Here is a 22,534-nt window from a genome sequence, read left to right as displayed (position 1 = left end):
GCACCGTCCAGCAGGGACGCATGTGTTGAATTGAATTGAATTGAATCAGATTTATTGCCATTGTTCATGTAATACACAGTATTACACAAGCTAGGAATTTGTCTTGGTGTGACGCTGCGACATTCAACATAAAGAAGACAACACTAGAATAAGATAAATAAAATAAAATAAGATAAGACATATATACAGTATATACATAAATAGTAAGAAATAGTGCAGGTCAATGCAGGAGTAATGTGATGTATTGTTCGTGAGTCCGACTGGCTGCTGTACATGGTGCTTAAGTGATGAGTCACTTGGTGTTCAGCAGCCTGATGGCAGAGGGGAAGAAGCTGTTCATGTAGCGGGAGGTTTTGGTCCGAATGGACCGTAGTCTCCTGCCTGAGGGGAGGGGGGAAAACAGTCCGTGACCAGGGTGGGAAGGTTCGGCCGTGATCCAACCTGCACACCTCCGGGTCCTGGAGATATACAGGTCCTGGATGGATGGAAGCCTGCAGCCGATCACTTTCTCGGCAGCGCGCACGACGCGCTGCAGCCTCAGTCTGTCCCTGGCGGTGGCGCCAGCGTACCACACGGTGATGGAGGAGGTGAGGATGGACTCGATGATGGCCGTATAAAACTGCGCCACATCCTGGGAGGCAGTTTGAGCTTCCTCAGCTGCCGTAGGAAGAACATCCTTTGCTGGGCCTTCTTGATGAGGGAGCTGATGGTCGGCTCCCACTTAAGGTCCCGGGTGATGGTGGTGCCCAGGAAGCGGAAGGAGTCCGCGATGGTGATGGGGGAGTCCATAAGGGCAAGGGGGGGCAAAGGGGCTGTGACTTTCCTGAAGTCCACAATCATCTCCACTGTTTCTTTAGTCTATAAATCTCTCGGTCGGTGGGATCCAACGAGAATGAGGAAAAAAGCACGTTTGCACAATCTCTCTCTCTCTCTCTCTCTCTCTCTCTCTCTCCCTCCCTCTCTCTCTTCCACGAAGAAGAAGGAAAAGAAGAAGAAGAACCACCAGACATGCGCAGTCGTATCTTTGCTGAGTTCGCTTTATCGTCTACAATATTTGGAAGTTGGACTTAATAGATTAAAACGATCATCTTTATATTTATCGTAGCATCAACCGTATTACTCTATGAAGTGCCTACAGAGATGTTGAACGTGGAATCTCTGCAAGTGGCCGAGGAGGAGGTGGTTGAATCGAGCTCCAACAAACTCTGTGATATTTACGCTTTTGTTGCTAAAGGTTGTTTTCCTCAAACGATGAATTCTTTAAGGAAGAAAAATCTCAAAAGATACGCACAGAAATTCATAATTGATGGTAGGTTTTACTTTCTAAAGTTAATTGTAATAGATAGAATATACGACTTCTCTAGAAATGTGCATGTACCATGCACGTTCTTCACTTTGTAGACTGTTGGACGTATAAATATCCAATTCAAAGTTATAGATGTTGCATAGAGTAGCATTACTCGAGTATTCATGTTTTATAAGGTAGAACTGCAGCACATATTTGCATATAACACTAACACCATCTAAAAGATTTTTGTCCATATTATGCCAATATCATCATGAAGAGGGCAAACTTTACTATGTGGGAGCCAAGAAGGAGGAGAAGAGGGAGGTTGTGATAGAGGCTGAGAGAAAGAGGCAAATCTTTCTCGACTGCCACTTCAATGACATCGGTCATCACTTGGGACAGAAGAAGACTGTCCACAGGATCCAGAGGAAATACTACTGGCTGGGGATCATCCGGGATGTGGTGGATTGGGTAAGGTTGTGCTCCCTGGACCAAATGACTGGGCCTGGTGTTGAGTAGAGCTGTTTGTTGTTTCAGATCAAAGTGTGTGAGACCTGTCAGCATGCAGAGAGGAATAAAAACCTGGCCAGGACTGTTCGGCCTTTAAAAGTGGAAGCACCTTGGGACATAGTTGGGATTGACTTTATAGGTAACCTTTTTTTTCCTGTGTAATATTTTTGCAGGCTGTCAAAACAGTTTTTGTCTTTGTTACAACAGGGCCGTTTCCTGAGAGCCAGCAGGGCAACACTAGCGCTACGGTTCTTATCGATTACTACAGTAAATGGCCTGAAGCTTTTCCAGTACAGAGGACAGATGCTCTCTCAGTTGCCAGATGTGTTTCCAAATGTGTTTACAGGTGAACAAACCTAAATAATCCACAGAAAAGATCAGTTACATTCATTCTGACTTCTAAGACATAGCTTGAGTTTCATTTCATCAGACAGGCAATGTATAATAAAGATGTAATCCTACCGGCTAACACCATTCAGCTCTGAATTCAGACGGCTGGTGGTACGGGGGGACATGTCTGGGCCGGGAAACTACTTTAAAAGGTTTTCCATCTCGGTTAGCTTTTTTTAGACACACGTTACACTGAGCAGATGACAGCTCTGGACGCCAGTCGTGTTAGCAGATAAAATATGTGATCCATCTTTATTATACGTTTCCTGTCTGGTGAAAATAATCTCAAAATGTAATCCACCTCCTTTGATGTTGAACCTTAGTGTTGGCAAAACAGGAATATTTCTCCATTTGACACTTGCTGTGGTGCTTTAATTCATGTTCAGAATTTTACCTAATAATTTTTGTTTTGGACCAGTTAATTCTGAGAAACCTCTTTCAACCTAAAATTGAGCTCTTGCTTGACCAGGTTTGGTGCTCCCAAAACAATAGTTTGTGCCCAGAATGTGGACTTCTGTGAGGAGGTGAGCTGTGGAGTAAAACAGTTAGCACAGATGGTTGAGCTGTGGGTGATATCTGCTGTGATCTGCAGGTAACGAGGCTGCTACGTGACAAGTGGAACATGCTTCAAAAGGTTTCTCCTCTGGAACAACCTCAACTCAACCCTCTGCACGACTGTACCGGACCGTTGATGAAGGAAGCTGTGGTACAGATGGTGGCAGAGAAACAGGCCGACTGGGATGACTTTCTGGACCCCATCCTCTTTCTGTTCAGGACAACCGTCAACCCCACGACCAAGTTCAGCCCGTATTCACTCATGTTAAACAGAAAAGCTAATTTACCAAATGAGGTATAGACTATTTCTATATCATAAAAATACCTCTCCTTCTTTTGGATTATTGGTCTTTGTATTTTTCGGTAGACATCCTCGAATCTGCTGAGTTATGATGACCAGGATATGTTTTCCACGAAGGAGCAGGCGTCCACCTATATGTCCGTCATTGAGAAGCAGCAGGACTCTCTGAAGCAGCTGGTAATCTCTGTTTACAGCACTAGACTTTACAACCTGATCCTAAAATCTACTATAACTTAATACAGATTTTTTAAAGAATACAGTTTTTTGACTGCAGAAGGTTTTATCAGCCGACCACCATTAATCAGCAGCTTTCAGGATGTTTTGGCTCAATTGATTTAACCTTTGGTACTGTAGTACTTTGGGTTATGTGCCTGTTCTTCAATTCCAGGTGTTAGCCAACATGAATGCAGCCTATAAACAAGAGAAGAAGAAGAACTCAAAACGAAAGACTCACAACATCACCCCATTGAGCTTTAAAATCACAGATCCTCTGTTTTATGCAGAAGACTCACCCTGCCCCAAAAAACTTAAAGACAATTTATTTTTGTCCTTTCCTGATGAGACTGTGTTGAGCACTGCACAAAGTGATGCCAGCGAAATAAAGACTGAGTTATCGTATCACCTAGACAAGCCTGACGTTCACTGAGCAGCTCAGCAGGATGTCGTGGAACTGACTACTGGAACAAATACTGCACGATGTCACTCGTCACCTGTAGCCTCGCCATCAAAGTACTGCTGAAGGTGACCGGAGTCATGACATCACACAGCAGTTGGTGCTGTCTCACTAGAATGCATTATAAAAACAACTAACTTATTTTCTTTTAAATTGTCATGAAATGAATTTATAAGATGCGTTGTGGAAATTATGCCGACTGGAACTGACACACCCAGGAGACTCAGAAATGAAAAATAAAATGAAGAAATGAAGTTTACTGATCAGACTTAGACTAGACATTGTTGATCCCTTGGGATGACTCCTTCAGGGAAATTTGTAATACCAGCAGCAAATTATAAGAACAAAAGAGCAGAAAAAGAAGAAGCATAAAATAAAAGAATATCAACATATGAATTAAATAATATAAAAACTATAAAGATAAAGTACAAGTGTCCATTTCTGTGTAGTGTACTCTACGTCCTCCTCCCCCAGATGAGGAGTTGTAGAGTACGTTGGCATGGTGAACAAAAGAGTTCTTGAGCCTGTTGGTCCGACACTTGGAAAGGAGCAGCCTTTCGCTGAACAGGCCCCTCTGGTTGCTGATGACTGTGCAGAGGGAGGCTGGCATTGTCCATAATATCCAGCAGTTTGTCGAGTGTCCTCATCTCTGCCACTGTCACCACTTTGGGACCTCCCAAAGTCCGACCAGTTCCTTGGTTTTAGAGGTGTTGAGCTGTAGGTGGTTAGTGTGGCACCATGCAGCAAAATCCCTGACCAGTCTCCGATACTCCTCCTCTCTGTCGTCCTGGATGCACCCAACGATGGCTGTGTCGTTGGCGTACTTCTGAATGTGACACAGCTCAGAGTTGTAACAGAAGTCTGAGGTGTACAGGGTGAAGAGAGGAGGGGCCAGCATTGTTCCTTAAGGGGCTTCAGTGCTGCTGACCACCGTGTCAGAAGTGATGTCCTTCAGTCCGATATACTGTGGTCTGCCAGTGAGGTAGTCAGAGAAATCAGAAGTGACAGCATGCAGTGACAGTCTTTGACTATCCCAAACAGAAGATGCTAAGCTTGGACCCAACAGAATCATCTAGCCTGTTTGTTGCTCAAGCATTGCTTTATCTCTGGGAAGAATGGAAAACAAGATATGGTCACAGAGAACTCAGAAGCTCCTTTAGGACACTAAATGAGACTAAAGGTCAACTTCACAGTACAACTAAGAACTTCATGATTCATATGATCCATTATTGTAATATGTTGACATGTCAGTGAGATGGATCATGAATGGTTGTTTATATCAGCAAAGGAACATCTGTGGTAACTGTTCCTTTAATATGGGGGGCTGGAAATCGTGGATACTGATCCTTATAAATAAAAGACCCGCGGTGCAGCAACTTATTCCGTAAATTTCTGCAAATCAGAAATACTAAGTGCTGCTTTAAACCAGTGTCTTAAACCGACATTAACAGAGAATAAACGCATGTCCACATCTAATCCTAAATGATTTCTGAAGAAAGTTAATGCATAACCTGTAACTCGCGAAAGAAGTTTATGTGAAACAGGTAATACAAATATGCTGTAATCGCCAATACTTTGACTTAGACAGTTTTATAGCATACTTTAGTCACAGATTTCCAAATCAGTTTTTATTAACATTGCGCAGATATGTATATTGTTACGGGTTTACAGTAAGAGAAAAATGCAGCCATGGTTGCGCTCTTGAACACTCCCTGAACCTTGATGGGCGGAGCCACACCTGTGGCAACAGTGGAGCCAACATGATGCACAGCATGTCTTCTGTTTCTAAACACATGGAAATTCGGCCGGATTTAAAAAAAAAAAAAACCATATATTTTCTTTATATAGATTTATATATTGTAGTCGAAACGACATTCAGAAAGTTCTACCGAGGATGGAAAAAGGAGATTCTAATACATGCTGATTGGTGGAGACGTACATTAACCCAGATCTACTCCGGCTGCCAGTTTGATATTTGTAGCACTAGTGGTGGTAAGTATCTTCAATGCAAAACTATTTTGCCATAAGCTCAAGTACCGGTAACTCTCACCCTAATCAGAGAAAAGGGTGTTTCTCAAAAAGTCACGAAGTGAGAATCTTCCCACAATAAACCACCTTTGATACCGGTTCACAGACCCGTACTTTTCTTAAATATTGAGTGTTTACAGTGATGTTTATGGTTCTGCTTTGATTTAATAATTTAAAGTGTCGTTTTATGGTCTATAGGACACCAATAGCGTTGGAGATTGATACCTGACGCAATGCTGCGCAAGTTGCCACCTGCTAATTGCTAGCTTGGTTAGCTGTAAAGTTGAGGTTGTTTCCATGGTCAGACACAGACTGACGGAGCCAGCCAGCCAGCCAGAGGAAAACAGACAGATACGCTTAATTAGATCCAGCCCTTCGTATCAACAGTAAGTGTAATGTGTAATGTTTTGTTCTGAGGTAAAGTATGAATTCCAGGATAATATTAGGTTAGAATATAATATTGGGTTTTCACCACATTTAACGTCTAGCTGTGGATTTTTAAAGGTGTGTTTCCAGGTGTGTGTTTTAACTCATCATGGCCTTCGGACCTGTGGGCAGCACTTTGGCGTACGTCCTTCTGGATGTGACTGTTACCACCATCTTGTACATACATGGATCACATTTCAGCATAATAAAGGAGGACATGCTGAACTTTAACATACTCTGTTCCCTACTGGATCTCTGGGGCACTGTGTTGCTGAGATCTGCCCTCCTGCTGGGAGCCTGTATCGGGGTTTTATGGAACAGGGAAGATGGCCCTCGGAGGGTCAATAAAGTCACTGCTGCTGTTGTTTTGGTGTGTCTGATCATCATCACCTTCACCTTAGCCAAGCTGCTACTACTGACTGAGGTGGGGTCGTTGACCCAGCAGCCATGGGCGCTGAGCCTCCTGTGTTGGACCTGTGCATCTAGTCTTGGCATCCTGCTGCCTTGGAACTTGCTGGGAAAGGTGTCCAAACCAAGGAGATGTCCTAACTACCTAGATGGCGATGGCTCTGAGGACACCGAGAAGCTGGTAAATACTGGATCGGAGGGGGAGAAATCAAGTGAGGAGAGAGGTCAGGAGAAGCAGCCCAACTCTGGGGCGACTCTGGGGCGTCTGCTGGCCTACTGCAAGAAGGACGGTGGGCTGTTGTCCGTGGCTGTGCTCTTCCTCCTCATTTCTGCAGTCTGTAAGTGTGACCTCGACACAGTAACAATAAACTAGTCTCATAAATCACACAGTCCCTTTTACAAATGCTTGCAGCACTCATAGAATTTGTCATCACAGGATCTTTGTTATAGCTACTGAGTCCATAGGTCCCGACTGTTTGTTATGTAACTCGCAGACATTGTCAGAGCTGACCTGTGTCCTGATAGTCGTCAGAAATAATATACAAGGATGAATGCAAAGAACAATAAATATACAAAAATTGTGTGAATTGTCCAGATAGTGTTTATCAGTCATACATTGGTCACGACTGCCCCAGAGCTGTGAATAAGAACAAGAATGCATCATTAAAGAAGGCCAAACATGTCTCTGTCCTGCAGGTGAGGTCTTCATACCTTTCTACTACGGGAAATCAATCGAGAGCATCGTGGCCACGCAGAGCATGGAGCACCTGGCACAGCCTGTACTCATGCTGTCAGTGCTGGCCATCGGCAGGTGAGTAAGCAGCAGACGGCCATGGCAGGCTGAGCCACTAAACCTGTTTGGTCTTTATTTACTGAGAAAATAATCATCAGTTGTGCACATAACTGATGTAAATAAAGTCAGGGAAGTGTAAAAAAAACACAAACTTGAACTGCAAAAGAAAAGCGTCTTCCTGATTCTATAGTCACTAACTCCAGATCACCGATGCTGATTTTTGTCACCTACCGTTGTCATTGTTACAGGAGTAATTTCCAAAACCTTTTAGAGTTTCATCAGAAAACCAACAAACACTGTGGGAACATTTTTATGCAGTCATTAAATGGGGTTAGACCAGGACATCAGCTAAGTCGTAAATCCATCCAATGTCCTTATTTGCATGCTGGTCGTTTCTGCAGCTCTTTGGCGATGGGAGTGAGAGGAGGCGTCTTCACGCTCACATTTGCCAGGTTAAACCTCCGACTCAGAAACCACCTCTACAGAGTCCTGATGAGGCAGGAAATTGGCTTCTTTGATGAGAACCACACAGGTGAGATAGAGTCTTCACATCTCTCTGCCTTGACATGAGCCAGCTGTCATACAGCCGTCCACACCTGTATCACCCACAGGTGACATTCTCTCACGCCTCACCGCTGACACCACCCAGGTGAGCGACCTCATCTCACAGAACGTCAACATCTTCCTGCGAAGCAGCATCAAGGCTACCGGACACTTCTTCTTCATGTGTGCGATGTCCTGGAAGCTCACTCTGGTGACGGTCACAGGATTCCCCTTCATCGCCTTCATCTCAAAGATCTATGGTGATTATTACAAGGTGAGCAGAGAGTCCGTACACCAAAACCCAGCACTCTTAATGCTAGAAAGAAGTTTACCTCTGTGCTGTCTGATTTTTATTGATTTATACCACCAAGAAATAACCTTTTATATCCATTCTTCCCTTTACCCCAGAAATTGACCAAAGAAGTTCAGACGACCCTGGCAGAGGCCAACAAAGTGGCAGAAGAGACCATTTCCTCCATGAGGACAGTGCGGAGCTTTGCCAACGAGTGCGGCGAGGCAGAGACCTACTACTCCAAGCTTTTGCTAATGTTTCAGCTGAACAAAAAGCAAGCGCTGGCCTACGCCTGCTACATGTGGTCCAGTTATGTAAGTGTCCGCCGTGACAGAAAGTGTCAGTCCTTTCCTGTTTGTTCCCGTCTACATCTTCAACATAGATTTGGTGTGTTTCCAGCTCTCACAACTGGGTTTGGAAGTGGCTGTCATCTACTACGGTGGCCATCTTGTTATCTCCAATCAGATGACCAGTGGGGAATTGATAGCTTTTTTCATTTATGTACTTGAACTGGCTGAATGTCTGGAGGTATTCAAGTTGTGATTCTTTGTCTAAATGTACTGAATGAACAGGAGGGATTAGGTTGCCACTAACGTCCTCACGTATGCTGTGTCTTCTAGAATATTGCATCCGTTTACACGGGTCTGATGCAGGGTGTTGGAGCTGCTGAGAAGGTTTTTGAGTATCTGGACAGAGAACCCAAACAATCAGCCGAGGGTACAGAGGCTCCTGACACATGCACCGGGCTGGTTGAATTCAAAGACGTGACGTTTGCCTACCCCACTCGTCCTGAGACCCATATTCTTCAGGTTGCTGCTGCAGGGCCTTTAAGCTATCTGAGCTTTGTACTTTAAATGTTTGTGAAGGGATTTACCTGCCCTACTGGTTTTGCAGGGAGTCTCTTTCACTCTGCGGCCCGGCAAGGTCACCGCTCTGGTGGGACCTTCAGGTGGGGGGAAGAGCTCCTGCGTGAGTCTGCTGGAAAACTTCTACCAGCCACAGCAAGGGCTGGTTCTGCTGGATGGAAAGCCTGTGCACACCCTGAGACACGACTACCTGCACTCCAAGGTCAGCCTGTGTCCACAGGACAAAGGTCCCTAACAGCTGAAACAGACTGAAGCCAAACGACTCACGGTTTCTGTATATCCAGGTCGCTCTTGTAAAAGAGATTCTTAATCCCAATGAGGGTTTTTTAACCTGGTTAAGTAAAATTTCTAGATAGACATCATGTTGTCCCCTGCATCGGGACATGTAATAATCTTAATCCAGCTTTGTTTTTGCCTTCATTGTTATTTTTAAATGCGCAGGTGTCCCTGGTCAGCCAGGAGCCTGTGCTGTTTGCTCGCACTGTGGAGGAGAACATCACATATGGCCTGAGTGACACCCCCGTGGTGGCCGTGATGGAGGCTGCTGTCCAGGCTAACGCTCACGATTTTATCTCCGAACTGCCCAAAGGCTACCAAACAAGTAATTTGCAGAGGGACTCTTTATAAACTTTGCTGCCCAGTCTTTCACCTCCTGCTGTCGCACAGGTTTTAACTTCTCTTCCTCAGGTGTTGGAGAGAAAGGAACCCACTTATCAGGTGGCCAGAAACAACGAGTGGCCATCGCCAGAGCACTCGTCCGGAACCCTAAAGTTCTCATCCTGGATGAGGCAACCAGCGCCTTAGACGCAGAGAGTGAACACATTGTGAGTGAAAATCCTGCTCAAATGCAATTGGCAGGCAGGTGTTTGACGAGCGTGGCATTGCTCTACAGGTTCAACAGGCTCTGAACAACATCATGCAGGAGCGCACCATCCTGGTGATCGCCCATCGGCTCAGCACGGTGGAGAAGGCAGACAACATCGTTGTGATCGACCGAGGCTGCGTGGCCGAGCAGGGCACCCACAGGGAACTGATGGCCAGTGGCGGGCTGTACAGCAAGCTGGTGCAGAGGCAGCTTCTCAGCATCGAGACAGGGGAGACGCTTAATAATAGATCCGAAATCAGCGAGAGGTGTGACGGTGTAAGACGGCAGAGACGACTGAGCAGCTGCAACAGCACTGCCAGTGAGTCAGACAAGCACTACTAGACAGGACTGTGGTGTGGAGGTGAGACCAGACTCTTGTTATGCTTCCTTTCTTAGGGAAGCCTCTCTGACCTCAACTGAGTTTGTTTTGGGGTGTCAGCCTCATCTGTCTTCAGTGGAATTAAGTTATTTATCATTGCTTTTAAAAGGACTCGGTGCAGTGTCCTGAGAGGGGTTCTTCCATTGTGGAATCTTCAGCTTTAAAATGTTGCAGACTTTCACAAAATGGCTAAACACAAAAGATCAGAGGCAATCTCAGCAGGCCGCCCATTTCAAAGGTCAGATTGTCGGATTCCAGTCAGCCACATGCAGGCTGCTGCTCACTCGTCTGCGCTCGAGCCCACAAGGGATCAGTCAGTAATCACATAGCTTTATTTTGCTGTAAAATCCAACAAAAGAGTCCTCGTGAATGTGTCCAAAATATATTACGGTAAATGTATGTTTCTGTTCAAGGCTGCTCGTTTATAGCATCTAGAGTTACATAAGTCAGCACTCCAAAGAGGATCTACATGTCTTTTTGTCAGTTGAAGCTCCAGCAGATGCATAAATCTTTTATGCAACATGTTGTTTTAACCAGGCATTTTTCTGCAGCTGTGTGTTGCAGCATTTCTGACTGAAGCATGGACTGTGATGACTATGCAGTCACTTATACAGTAGGGGATAAAAAACCACTGTCTGTTTATGTACTGGATCTACATATTGACTGTTGTCGAGGATTTTCTTCAGTGAACACAAAGTCAGAATGTTGCTTTTAAGAGTTTAATAAGTCAGTCAGAACACATGCAACAACAGCATGCAGAGAGATCTCTGCCCAATGTAACAAACATGTCCCTTTTATAATGCTTAGCAACTATGCCTTTCTCTCAGTACTTTTCCATCTACTCACTTCATCATCACAAGGTTAGCATGATAAACTAGCATTTTGAAGGTTGCTGACTCGCACATCTTCATTATTTTCTACGGAGTCTTTGTTCTACAACTCGTGACACCTCGTACACCTGCACAAGCATCATCAAATGAACTTGCTTGACCTTACTGGTTTAAATGATCTATGCTAAACAAAAAAAATTTATTTTACACTGTATATTGATTATAGCAACACTATAATACTGCTATTACTATGGTTCTCTGATGAAGCACTTGTAGAAAAAAAGCTCAAATTAAAAAGTGATTTTTTTTTTCCCATTTTTAAATGTGTGCACAAACCTGAACTTTCATTTTAAACTCTTTTTTCTATACTAAGAATTGGTCAGGTGCACCTCCTGCAGGTCCTCGTGTAGTAAATTAATGTGTGACAAGATTTTTCCAATATCTTTATAGAGAGATCAGTTTTATAGACATATAATGTATTTAGACATCTAATACTGGCTTTGAAAACAAAAAGGAAGCAGAAGGGAATTAAACCAGTCTAAACCCCAAAGTAGGTTTTCTTGTATAGAACTACAGAAATGTTCTTGCTGTGCAGCAACATTAAACAAAATGGCCATTGCAGATTAAACCATGTTCTGCCCAACAGCTAATATTCAATACAAGTAATGATTGTTTCCTCATTAGGAGTCTTATTCCAGTTGTTTTTTAATCTTATATAAAGAAGCTATTTTATCACTGTATGATATATAATAGTCTCTAATTATGCTTATTATGTATGTATGCTAATATATCTAGTTCATATATGATTTTTAAAATTGTGTTTAGAATGTTAAAAATTGTGCCAGCATAATGCTGCTCCATTATCCCGCAGCAATGTTTTGACAAATATGCCTACATACCTCTGATAATTTTGATTTATTCACATTTTTTGAATGCAGTTTTGTCTGGTTCTAACACAACTAGCAAAAGTCAGTAATACGTCTTTTCTAGCTATATTATCGAAATGTATTTATTTATTACTTATTTATTTATAAATAAATAACTTATAAATAAGTGACTCAAAACCCTCCTAATGTGTCCTACTAACATTCTTGCCTCCGACGTATCAAAACTTTCTACTTTTTAATTTCCCTCCGCCTGCTTTCAAGGTTTTTCTTGCATTTTACAAAAGTCTTTAAAGTGCCGCAGATCATATGGCAGCAGGGAATTTCCCATGCACGTGAAGGCATCAGCGCAGCCCCGCCCCCGTGGCCGGTGACTACTTCCTGTCAGGGAAGCTCGGTCAGCTGTCACAGTCGGAACGGCGAAAGGAGCGAAGCCAGGCCAGCAGCGGCAGACGACAACAGCTAAAATGTCCGCTTTCACCAACAAGTTTAGCGCTTACACGATGACTCAACTCAACGAGATCCTAGAGGATGACGAGAAACTTACGAAGATGGTGTTGGACATGGAGGAGGTAGGTTTAAGGTGCTTGTTCTGCAGAGCCGTGTGTTAGCTAGTTCCTGTCCGTCTTCCCTTCCCTCCTCAGCCCTTTGTTGTGGTGGATCTGCTGTCGCGGTGCGCTGCTAGAACGTGTTCTTACCCGGGACGTGGGGCCACAAACCGTAACCTCGACACTGAACAGACATTGCCTCAAGTTTTCCCCCCACGAGTATTCGTCTTTTATTTGCTTGAACAGAAGCTTGCCTGTGTTCCGGAACAAGCTTGCGTTTTAAGCCACTGTCTTTGCGCTGAGTCACAGTGGTAAATAGTCACATTAGACCTCTGCTTATAGCGTCGAAACGCTCCTAATGGCATTTTGCCAATTTCAGGGAGTTATTTTTATTGGCACAGATGGAGCAATAATGAGAAAGAGGGGTATTATATAATGGCATATTAACCAGCTCGCTGCTCCACTGGGCCAACTGCTCGGTCCCTTCAGAGCTTCTTTGTCCACTCGAGACATGCCACACTGCTGGTCCTGCTCCAGGACGTCCATCCTGACAATTCTGCTATAAAGACATATAACAGGATGCTAAACTAATAGATGGGAGGCATCCCTAACCAGCATTTGTGTCCCGATTATTGAACACCCTGCTGGCTATAATCTAGATGAATATCTGGCTGCTGAATCAGCTCTGACAAGTGGCAAGATCCGTCTGTTGTCACCAGTGGTGACGTCCAGACAAAATTCAACAATGCTATTAATATTCAACAAGAGATTTGCTCCTTTTCTTATTGTAAAATTATTTTTTCTTGGAAAAGGACTTTTATAAAATGAAGAAACTAAACAGTTTGTGGCTTTTTATTTCTCTGCCCATCTGAACAAGGCAGCGTTGATTCTTTTCTGTGTGCTGAATAATACGTATATAATGATATAATTATTTCAGGTTACATTATAGTGTTGAACCATTTCCCCTGCTGTGGGAAATCTTTTGGGTTAAGATCATTCAAGACTGAAAGTTGACACCACCATGAAAGCTCATTTCCACAGAAATGAAAGCTCTGATATCAAAGAAAACTACTGCTCGGTGTTCTGTTGGTGCCCTGTGAGCTGACATTTTGTATTTCCCGTCAGTTCTGTTTTTGATCCGCACCCTGTCTGATTGTATCCATGGTTTCGTTTTTTCCCTCCTCCCACAGGTTACAGGTAAAGTTGTAGCGTGTTTCCACTGCATTGGTTGACTTAATGCCTCTCATAAGATTAGGAAAGTGACTCAGCCAAGCAAAGACATGCCTGATCCCAAGGTGGAACCGTCTGGGAAATTCCTTCATTGTAGGAGGAAGACGGTGGGTGTTTTTGGGCGTTTTCTGAAACAGGAGAGTGCTGTACGGTGCTGCAGTCCACAGCTGTGGTGCACAGACACAACCCTTAGTCAAAGATCAGGACGTGTGTTCGGTTCCGGCCTGTAATCTTCTAACTTTGCCATTCAAACACACAAAGATGACATGTGGTTTTCTTTGAATAATGCAAACAGTGCTGTCATGCAGGGAAGATCCTGCTTTTTTGTGTCACACCTGTAGATGTGGTGCAACCTGTTTATCATGCATCAGACTGATGTCATACATCAAATTATACACTCAGCCATCTTCACTCATTGAGCTGGATAGAGCTCATTTTGGAGGTGAATCCATTTTATTTTTTTATTTTTTTAATTTAATCTCATTTAAGCATCATATTTTAAAGCAGGCTAAGATAAAGCTGACAGCTCTTTCTTTCCCTCCCTACTCTCTCTCCCCCTCCTCCCTCTCTCTCCCTCCCTCTCTTTCTCTCTGTCTGTCTCTCTATCTCCCTCCATCTCTTCCCCCTTTCTCTTGCTCCTGTCTTGGCTATCCATTTGTGGTGCTTGGGGTTATTTTGGAAGATAACTGCTTAATTAACACCAACAAACTGGGTTAGAATGAAGAATAAAAGTCAGTCAGTGTTGTGATACAAACATTTTTTGAGATTTTTTTTAAAAGCCTGGATATTGGTACTATTTTTTAAAGGACATTGCTATTATCACGTTTGTTCCAGTGTTCATTTAGAATCAGTGAAAATAAAACAAAAAAAGCAAAATTGGCACTCTAGCAGTGGGCTGCAGTACTGCCCATGAATGCCCCCTTTGATATGAATGGTTCTCCTCAAGGTAGCATAAGATCCAATGATGTGTGTTTCTGCTCCTGTTAACATGCAGCTAACACCTGATAGCACTTGTATAATGCAGGTTCTCTCACTTGTTCTTGTGGGAAAAGCAAACAGATTGGGTTCCTGGCTCAGTCGCTGTAAAAGTGAGACAGATTGATGTAGTAAAAAAAAAACTTTTTTCTGAGGAAGAGGTAGAAGTTCAACAGGAACCCTCTACTATTGTGGCTCCTAGAAGTGCTGAAGCTTCACTTATCTTTGGGTTGTAAAAGCTCTGGACCTCCTCCTCTTGTACAGAAACATTCCACCTTTTAATTCTAAATCTCTTTGGGTTAAAAAACCTTCCAATAGGGAGTGTTTGCTTTGTGCGTGGCTATGTGGGGATGTGTTCAGTGTCCCCCAGCAAATGTTGCTGTTTTTGGCTTCCCAGATCAAGCCTGCAGTTGGAGATGCTATTTAAAGGTCCGCTTCGACAGCAGACGGGCAGCTCTGCCTTTCTATTAAAACAACCCAGGGCCCTCAGGGTGCCCCCATGTGAAACTGTCTGTGTAGGTTTTCATGCTCGTCATTTTCAGCTCCTTTTAGAGCATAAAGGGTTTTTCTCAGTTGGTCCCACCACCAACGTTAGCCTCACTCCCGTTTTAGCTACTATTCCATACCAACCAACGCCAAGGCCTATTTTTAGACTTTTCCTATGCTTGTTTCCCTGCACATGTGCTGCTTATGAAATTATACAGCTGTAATTCTAAATGATACAACTATACAGAAATGCAGCAGTCTCCTGGTTGCAGTTCATGCTTGTATTAAATAAGTGCTCCACTCTTGTGTTTTTCATTTTCCTAATAATCCCTCATATTTGTGTGTCACCTGTGTCCTGTTGTTACCCAACTGCATTGTGGGAAATGTAGGAATCTGCATCTGTCAGAAAGGAAGTAGCAGTTTATTTTCTCCCACTACTGTTGGCACTGACCCATGCATGAAGTGGCTTAACTGAAAACAAGACAAGATATTTCCAGTTGGCCTTGTTAAGACAGAAATGCAATTATAGTTGAATTGGTTATATTATTCACAAATGTGTGTCAGTGTGTCTCGTTTACGTGGCAGCGCTAAGCGTATACAGTAGTATTGTACCAGCTACACAAGTTAAACAGTAGGTTGACCAAACACATAATTTATTACCTTAACTTCCTATCTGCTTGGTAACAAAATATTTGCAATTAAGTTTTGTGTTCTGATGAATTGTAGTGACTGTGTTAATAAATAAATAATTTTCATTCTGTGTTGTAGATGCAGGAAGTCCAGCAGAGCAAAGAAAAGACCCTGGCCAACAACAGAACCTTGGCAGAGCAGAACCTCATCCTGCAGCCCAACCTGGAACATAAAAAAGAGCAGCTCACCAAGACCTACCGATTTCTGCAGGAGAACTTTGAGTCCTATCAGCTCCGAAAATCTACTTTAGGTACCTCAGCTCCCAACTTCTGAGTCAGTTTAAAGAATACTGCCTGTGTGATATGTTTGGATGGTTTTCTTACCCCGGATTGATTAATTAATTCATTTTTGTTTTGTTATGATCGGTTATCAACTGGTTACCTTGGTAATGTTGGTTAAGGTGGACAAAAGCTCACAGATTCAAACACCTTCTCTGGTCTCTGCCTGGAATATCCCAGTACTGTTAAAATGACCCAACACTGATTTAAGTCTTTAACATCATCTCTTTAAGACGGCTTTAAAGTTTAAATGGCCAGAGCTGAAACTGGTGTCCTGGAACATTGTTTCGCACCTTTGAATCAGTTTTAGGTTTTCTACATCAATGTTCATTGTTGCTGTATTGTTAATATTGTTGGACACAAATGTAAAGACGTTTAGGCAGCTCAGGACCTCAAACATGGAAACTTCTATAGTGTCTTCTGTCTGTGAGATGTGTTCAGTCAGCAGCTGAAGAAACTGGTTGAACTGGTTCTGGAATTTCCATCAGAGAGTGACTGTGTTGCTGAAAGAGTTTGTTGTTCCAGATTTGATGGAGTTAAAAAGAATCTTCTCTCCTCTTGGGAGAAGATATTTCACCCCTCATCTGAAAGCTGCACACAAAGGCTGCAATAGCCCCATTGTCACACCTTTATTACACTCCCTGGTGTGTGAAGAGGATGGAGTATCGCACCATGTGATCTTGTTGACGCACTGGTTGCCAGGCAGCACTCTCAAAATAGCAGGGCAGCTATTCACTACTTAACTGCACTGATAAAAGTTAGAGTTTGCCTTCATCTATCAGAAGATGTGCAGCGCTGTTGTGATCCCTGCACAAATCTCCACACTGACTGCTGCTGCTTGTCACTGGTTTTTATATTGTTAGTCCAGAATTGCAGCATTTACAACAAGAGGTGTGACAGCTGCTGGCTGTGATGTTGTTCTCAGCTCATCTTACATCAATTTTACCATTTAGGAATGTTAAAATGTGCATTTGCTCTTTCCAGCTTCATGAAAGTGTAGAAAGAGAAATTATTTTTACTTTTCTGAAGTAGGAAAGGGTATATGTTTTTAGAATGACTGAAATGATGAATGTTAAAAACATGAATTGTCACAGAATCATGTTTACATGTTGGTGCAAAGAGACATTTATGAACAAAATAATTTAAATTTTAAAAAGCTAGAAGTAGCACTTAGTTATCATATTATGATATAAATACAATGTTAACTGATGGAAGTCACTGTTGAATTCTCTCAATAACAGCTTTTTCAAATGTTGATTACTGGTCACACACACAACCCAAACACCACCACCACCACCACCACCCAGCCTTTCATATATTGGTGCCCCGATTGTGGATTTGTCTGAGAAGCTGGGAGGGACGGTGGAGATGGCAGCATTAGGCCCAGATGGGTTGTTGAGCGTAGAGTAACCGTAGTGGGTTGAATGATCACAGTATCCACAGCAGCGCTCTTCTTCTCGGGTCTTTCGGATACACAACTGTGGGCCCCAAGGAACCTTTGAGTTGCTAGAGAGGTTCCATGAACTTTTTTTTCTAAAACCAGCCAATTATTGCAACAATTATACAACTTGCTACTAATTTTTAGGTTGTTTATTCTGGAACTATTGAATTCTCTTTTCTCCTACTGTTCTTGATGCTGCTGAGATGGTGGGAATCAACCTCAGTAAAGAAGGAAGGTCCATGTTGTCTGGAGACCTTCAGACTGACTTTGGCCGAGAGGATCCCAGTCACAGAGGGAGAAAAACCACACGTTCAGGTTGACTGTTGTCATTATTGGTCTGATCATAAACTCAAATGTGGCTGAGCTGCTTTTTAAGTAACAGCTGTTAATGTCACTGTAACCATGTCGGCCTGACTGGGGGGGATTTGTGGTGGTCTTGCTGCAATTTACATGTAAACTTGCTGATGCTTCCTTGATGTGCTGGTGTCCAGTAAAGATGCCTGACAATAACTGCAATAATCTTCTTCCTATTTTCCAATGGTGTTAATGGTTGGAATTTAGAACTGGCAGTTTAAAAATGACAGTTGTGTTGGGAGACAGAAGAAACTTTAATCTCTTCCAGGAGGACAAAGAGGCTGCCTCCAGGAAGGCCGTGGCCAGGAAGTGCTGTCATTGTCCAAGCAGTCCTCTCCAGGCAGCTGCTTCCAAATTTATGCATCCACGTAAACTGGAAAGTCAAACTTGTTGTAAAGACAAAGGGATCGTCGCTCAGGCTGAGGAGATCAGACTGTTGGTGGCAGCTGCAGGCTGAGAGACACTCAAGAAGTTTCTGGACTTCTTGTTTCTTCATGGCAAAGGCACTGGTGGTCTGGCTGTTGTGATGTGTCAGTTACAACACAGACCCTCCACCCATATGGCCTCACTGTTGTGTGACGCTTCACGAAAGTCTGTTCTAACTCACACCTTCAGTTTGGCTAATGGTGAACCCTGGCAGCGTAGCAGAGGCTTTTGGCGGTTCGCAACACTTTGTCTGGGGTGAAACGCTGCCTAGACCCAAATCCTGTGACTCAAATGTGTTAAAGTTTGTGTAATGATGGGTGGATCTATCTGACTGTGGTTTGGACCTCCTTCATCAAATCCACATAAAGATCCTAAAAGAGATGCTGAGGGTGTGATTTGCTCTCTGTTGCTCTTTCAGATCACAAGACAGGAAGCACATCTCTGGACACACTGCTGGCCTTGCTGCAGGCTGAGGGAGCTAAAATAGAGGAAGAGACAGAGGTGAGTGTCATCAACAAATGGCATCATCTAATCTACATGATCACTCCCATTAATACATTTCAGTAGAGGATTGTGTGTCGACATGAGTAAAGTCTTATGGTTTATAAATCCCCCCCATCCCCGTCAAGATCTACCCTAGCATCTGAAAGAGTTACAGTGTTACAGGTAATATTATACAGTCTATTTTATATAAAAATATCCTTTTGTTATTTTAAAGCCATGAGCTTCTCAGCTGAACAGCATTATCTGCTGTACGGAGCGGAGCATTTTCACTGCAGCATTTTTAGGCACCATTTTCAGTCTGAATGATTTTACCCACAATTCTCAGTTCATCCTCTCGGTACAGACGTGTCAGAGGTAATGGAGCCTTTGAGCTCTCAACCTGTCTAACCGGCAGCGGATGCCCAAACTGACTTCCAACAAATCCTTGTTGGTTGAGGCATTTTTTACTTAATAACTTTTTTTTAAAGTAGCAGGACTGAAAGTCTGTGTGCTCATGTAGGAAGACTACATGCACAGGCCAACTATGACATCTATACAATGGAAACAGTTAATCAAAACAATAATTAAGTGCAGAAGTGCAGCTGTGTCTTCTGCCCATTGTTCTGTTATAATGACATTCGATGATCTGGGTCTTTTGTGCTACAGATAAATAAACAGCAGAACCAGAGAAAAGTTTCCAGGAAACACTTAAACTTCCAGGTTTTAACAGAAAAGACTAAATGAGGAAGTGTGAGAAAAACACAGTGTTTATATTTTACAAATGTGTCCTTGTCCTATGGAGCAGTTTGGGGGTAGTGCCGGACTGCAAAATCAAGTGCAATGTTCCGATCTAGAACGATCACCAAAACGGTGAAAAATTTGGGTAAAAAAGCCACAAGGGGCCTTTTTGTCTGTCAAGTATGTTTTTTATTGTGTTGCCTTTTCGAAGATCTTATTCCTGATTTTATTACTTTTTCATCCACAAAACTAAGGCCGTGTTTGACCGAGATGTTAGACAACATCGGCGTCTGTTTGTCAGTCAGCAGTCAGCAGTTTGGTGCCCCCCCGTATATGTCCCCTCACAATATGAGCTGAAAATCTTCTACCCTAAACTCCTTTTAATTGTCTTCATCAGAACATGGCCGACTCCTTCCTGGATGGGGAGATGACCCTGGACAACTTTATTGATGTCTATCAGAGTAACAGGAAGTTGGCTCATTTAAGGAGGGTGAAGATCGAGAAGCTGCAGGAGATGGTTCTGAAGGGCGAGCACCTTCCCCAGGCCTCCGTTTCTACCTCTCGATCTCAGGACGTGTCGGCAGCAGCTCGAGCAGAGACGGGCAGCAGCTCCTCCCCCATGGCTCAGGCGAGAAGGAAGCCCCCGCCACCACCATCGCAACCTGCCCCCGTTCCAAATCCAGCTCCAACCGCTACTCCTCAGCCTGCAGTCTTCTATGCATCGCCATACCCCCCCATCCCTCCCAGAACTGGCCAACCATTTCCCAATGTCTCTTCAGGCTACCCAGGCCACTATCTCTCTCAGTACCCCCCTGCTGTGCCTCAGAGGCCCCCTCCTCGCTTGGCCCCGCAGCCCGGTTTTATCATACAATAAACTCCAAGTCGTTTCCTCAAGGACTTTTCACCACTGGAGCTCCTCTAAGAGCCATTCGTTGTTTTATCCATGTTGTTGGCCTTCTTGATTTTAAAAAATGGCCCGTAATCTGAATACAAGAGGATCCACACTGGCCAGGTATGGACAGGTGGAGCACATCACCAATTATCACACACTCCTACCAACACTCCCCAAAAGATAAAAGAAAGACACCACACAAGTGGCCTCTGGATGGAGGAACGGCCGTGAGTTGACCTGATGGTCTGTGGGTCTCTGAGCTGGGGCTGGTGGACCTCAGCTCCGCGTTCGCTCCCAGTCAGGCGTCAAAGGATCGAATTAGTCGTTTCCACCTGTAACACTTCGATCTATATGCAAGAAAAGACCTGAATTACTGATGCAGTTCTCACTGCATCTGTGCTGTGATTCTTTTTGGTTTCAACTGGTACAAAATTGAATTTCAGCATTTTAATATTCTATTTGCGTTATGTTAATAATAATAGTAATAATATCAATTGACTGATTAACGCATTAAAGGAGGCTTTGATGGGCAGATCTTTGGTTTAAGTGTGCATCTCCAGAACTACCTGGTTGAAGACTTTTCCTACTTAAGTGACGGTGGCAGAGGTCCATTAAAGGGAGGTGAAGGAGAGGAGCGGCGGCTGGGCCTGCAGAGCCTCACCTCAAATGAAGGATTTATGTATAGCCATGCACTACTCTGGTCTTCTTTTCTGTGGGTTCCTGCTGTGTTGGAATACTTTTTCCAGTCTTGGTCTTTCATCCTTTAAACATTCTCAATGGGGACCAGGGAAGACCTCATACACTTTTCTGTCTGGAATTCTGTCATACTTGGGCACCAAAGACCTCTCATGCTTCTTTGTGTTCAGAGTTTTCATATCTGTCTATCTGAGCAGAAACCACATGTCACATCTCTTCAGTGGGGGGATATTCTGGTGCAATTTCTTAAGAGCTTTTTATTTTTGTTCCTCCCAAATGTCGCTGTGCACTGTTTAACAGCCACGAGTGCCTACACTTTATGAGACATTGACCAAGTCCTGCTTACGACTCCGTGTTTCTCTGAGGTGTACAGATTAGAATCCTTACCCTCCTGGGTTAAAAGGAACATGCATGAAAATGAAAACAACTGACCAAATAATTGCTTTTCTTGTCGGGCTCCTAGAATCAGAAGCTGCAGACCAGAATCAACTGAACAAGTACCAGAGGGTTTTGTGGTGCTCTGAACCATCCAGTTTATTTGCATGTGATAATTTTAATTGGTGAAATAACAGGGAGGTGAAATATTTATTTCATATCGGAGCAAAGAAGCGAGCCGCACTATCAGTTTCAGCAGGCAACAGAAATAGTTGGCATCTCGAGGAACCAGCAATTTAACAACTAAATATTCGTAGCTGTTTATGCATGGCCTTTGCTCTTTATTGATTCTGAAGAGTCTTTAATACCTTTTATTTTTAGCTGCTTGTTTTGTTCAATCTGATCCTCAGTATCCATTGTTTGTGACTGGTGATATTTTAAATGTAATGCTGTAGGTATTTACTTCTAATGAATGTTTTAAGTCGAATTTATTCATATTTTCAAGTTCAATAAATCTCTTTTTTTTGTAGCTGTGTTATTCCGTTGCTTTATTACAGCAGGTCATAACGGACGCCACTCAGTATGGAGCGGCACTGCCCTCTAGTGGCCGTGGTATACCAACGGGGTGTGTCGTCTTTTAATACCCATTTCACGAACGAGTTGAAACATAGTTGAAGATATATAATTTCTTGACATTTAGTTAAACTAACTTGTCAAAGTTAGTTAAACTTGTCATTTGTTGACAAAGGCTTTGATAACCTGTTCTTGTGTGAACATTTTTTATATAGACTGGAGTTGAAGCGTGAGTTAGACAGAACGTTCAGAACACAAACACTCAGTTGGACGCACTGCGAGTCACTTATCTGCTTATGTGGGCAGGACCACAGGATG

General features: G+C 43.3%; 3 protein-coding genes across 9 annotated transcripts; all 3 read left to right on the top strand.

The window, feature by feature from the left end:
• The first annotated feature begins 983 nt into the window (after positions 1–983).
• On the top strand, positions 984–3,971 carry zgc:113436 (uncharacterized protein LOC503528 homolog). Its single transcript, XM_057033747.1, has 8 exons — positions 984–1,309; positions 1,566–1,759; positions 1,826–1,937; positions 2,006–2,144; positions 2,658–2,712; positions 2,781–3,038; positions 3,111–3,221; positions 3,433–3,971. Exons 1-8 carry the CDS (start codon positions 1,141–1,143, stop codon positions 3,688–3,690), a joined length of 1,296 nt encoding a protein of 431 aa, XP_056889727.1. The 5' UTR covers positions 984–1,140; the 3' UTR covers positions 3,691–3,971.
• A 163-nt stretch (positions 3,972–4,134) lies between these two features.
• Positions 4,135–11,208, top strand: abcb9 (ATP-binding cassette, sub-family B (MDR/TAP), member 9). 5 transcript variants are annotated; one of them, XM_057033738.1, is made up of 13 exons: positions 4,135–5,709; positions 6,051–6,131; positions 6,250–6,917; positions 7,276–7,390; positions 7,774–7,904; positions 7,984–8,189; positions 8,324–8,521; positions 8,607–8,735; positions 8,828–9,016; positions 9,102–9,275; positions 9,515–9,674; positions 9,761–9,897; positions 9,966–11,208. In XM_057033738.1, the coding sequence occupies exons 3-13, from the start codon at positions 6,281–6,283 to the stop codon at positions 10,278–10,280; spliced, it is 2,391 nt and encodes a 796-aa protein (XP_056889718.1). In that variant the 5' UTR covers positions 4,135–5,709; positions 6,051–6,131; positions 6,250–6,280; the 3' UTR covers positions 10,281–11,208. The 5 variants fall into 5 exon arrangements, with proteins under 5 accessions (XP_056889718.1, XP_056889720.1, XP_056889717.1 ...); XM_057033740.1 differs by lacking the exon at positions 6,051–6,131; XM_057033737.1 differs by having other exon boundaries at positions 6,051–6,917.
• A 1,093-nt stretch (positions 11,209–12,301) lies between these two features.
• Positions 12,302–22,172, top strand: vps37ba (VPS37B subunit of ESCRT-I a). Of its 3 annotated transcripts, XM_057033754.1 has the most exons (5): positions 12,398–12,603; positions 13,770–13,916; positions 16,039–16,210; positions 18,878–18,960; positions 20,078–22,172. In XM_057033754.1, the coding sequence occupies exons 2-5, from the start codon at positions 13,860–13,862 to the stop codon at positions 20,552–20,554; spliced, it is 789 nt and encodes a 262-aa protein (XP_056889734.1). In that variant the 5' UTR covers positions 12,398–12,603; positions 13,770–13,859; the 3' UTR covers positions 20,555–22,172. The 3 variants fall into 3 exon arrangements, with proteins under 3 accessions (XP_056889733.1, XP_056889734.1, XP_056889735.1); XM_057033753.1 differs by lacking the exon at positions 13,770–13,916 and having other exon boundaries at positions 12,302–12,603; XM_057033755.1 differs by lacking the exons at positions 12,398–12,603; positions 13,770–13,916 and adding an exon at positions 17,883–17,994.
• Positions 22,173–22,534: the final 362 nt, after the last annotated feature.

Source organism: Takifugu flavidus, chromosome 5 (genome assembly GCF_003711565.1).
Source record: "Takifugu flavidus isolate HTHZ2018 chromosome 5, ASM371156v2, whole genome shotgun sequence".
Taxonomy (NCBI): domain Eukaryota; kingdom Metazoa; phylum Chordata; class Actinopteri; order Tetraodontiformes; family Tetraodontidae; genus Takifugu; species Takifugu flavidus.
The sequence above is the reverse complement of the archived record's forward strand: the minus strand, read 5'-3'. Positions and strand labels throughout refer to the sequence as shown.

Excerpts from the sequence above, each read along its gene's own strand:
- vps37ba (XM_057033753.1), top strand. The coding sequence starts at position 12,499 with ATGTCCGCTTTCACCAACAAGTTTAGCGCTTACACGATGACTCAACTC. Across the intron at positions 12,604-16,038 it reads TGGTGTTGGACATGGAGGAG|ATGCAGGAAGTCCAGCAGAG; the intron begins GTAGGTTTAAGG and ends TCTGTGTTGTAG. Across the intron at positions 16,211-18,877 it reads GCTCCGAAAATCTACTTTAG|ATCACAAGACAGGAAGCACA; the intron begins GTACCTCAGCTC and ends TTGCTCTTTCAG.
- abcb9 (XM_057033740.1), top strand. The coding sequence starts at position 6,281 with ATGGCCTTCGGACCTGTGGGCAGCACTTTGGCGTACGTCCTTCTGGAT. Across the intron at positions 9,675-9,760 it reads GCCCAAAGGCTACCAAACAA|GTGTTGGAGAGAAAGGAACC; the intron begins GTAATTTGCAGA and ends TCTCTTCCTCAG. Across the intron at positions 9,898-9,965 it reads ACGCAGAGAGTGAACACATT|GTTCAACAGGCTCTGAACAA; the intron begins GTGAGTGAAAAT and ends ATTGCTCTACAG.
- zgc:113436 (XM_057033747.1), top strand. The coding sequence starts at position 1,141 with ATGTTGAACGTGGAATCTCTGCAAGTGGCCGAGGAGGAGGTGGTTGAA. Across the intron at positions 2,713-2,780 it reads ATGTGGACTTCTGTGAGGAG|GTAACGAGGCTGCTACGTGA; the intron begins GTGAGCTGTGGA and ends TGTGATCTGCAG. Across the intron at positions 3,039-3,110 it reads AAGCTAATTTACCAAATGAG|ACATCCTCGAATCTGCTGAG; the intron begins GTATAGACTATT and ends ATTTTTCGGTAG.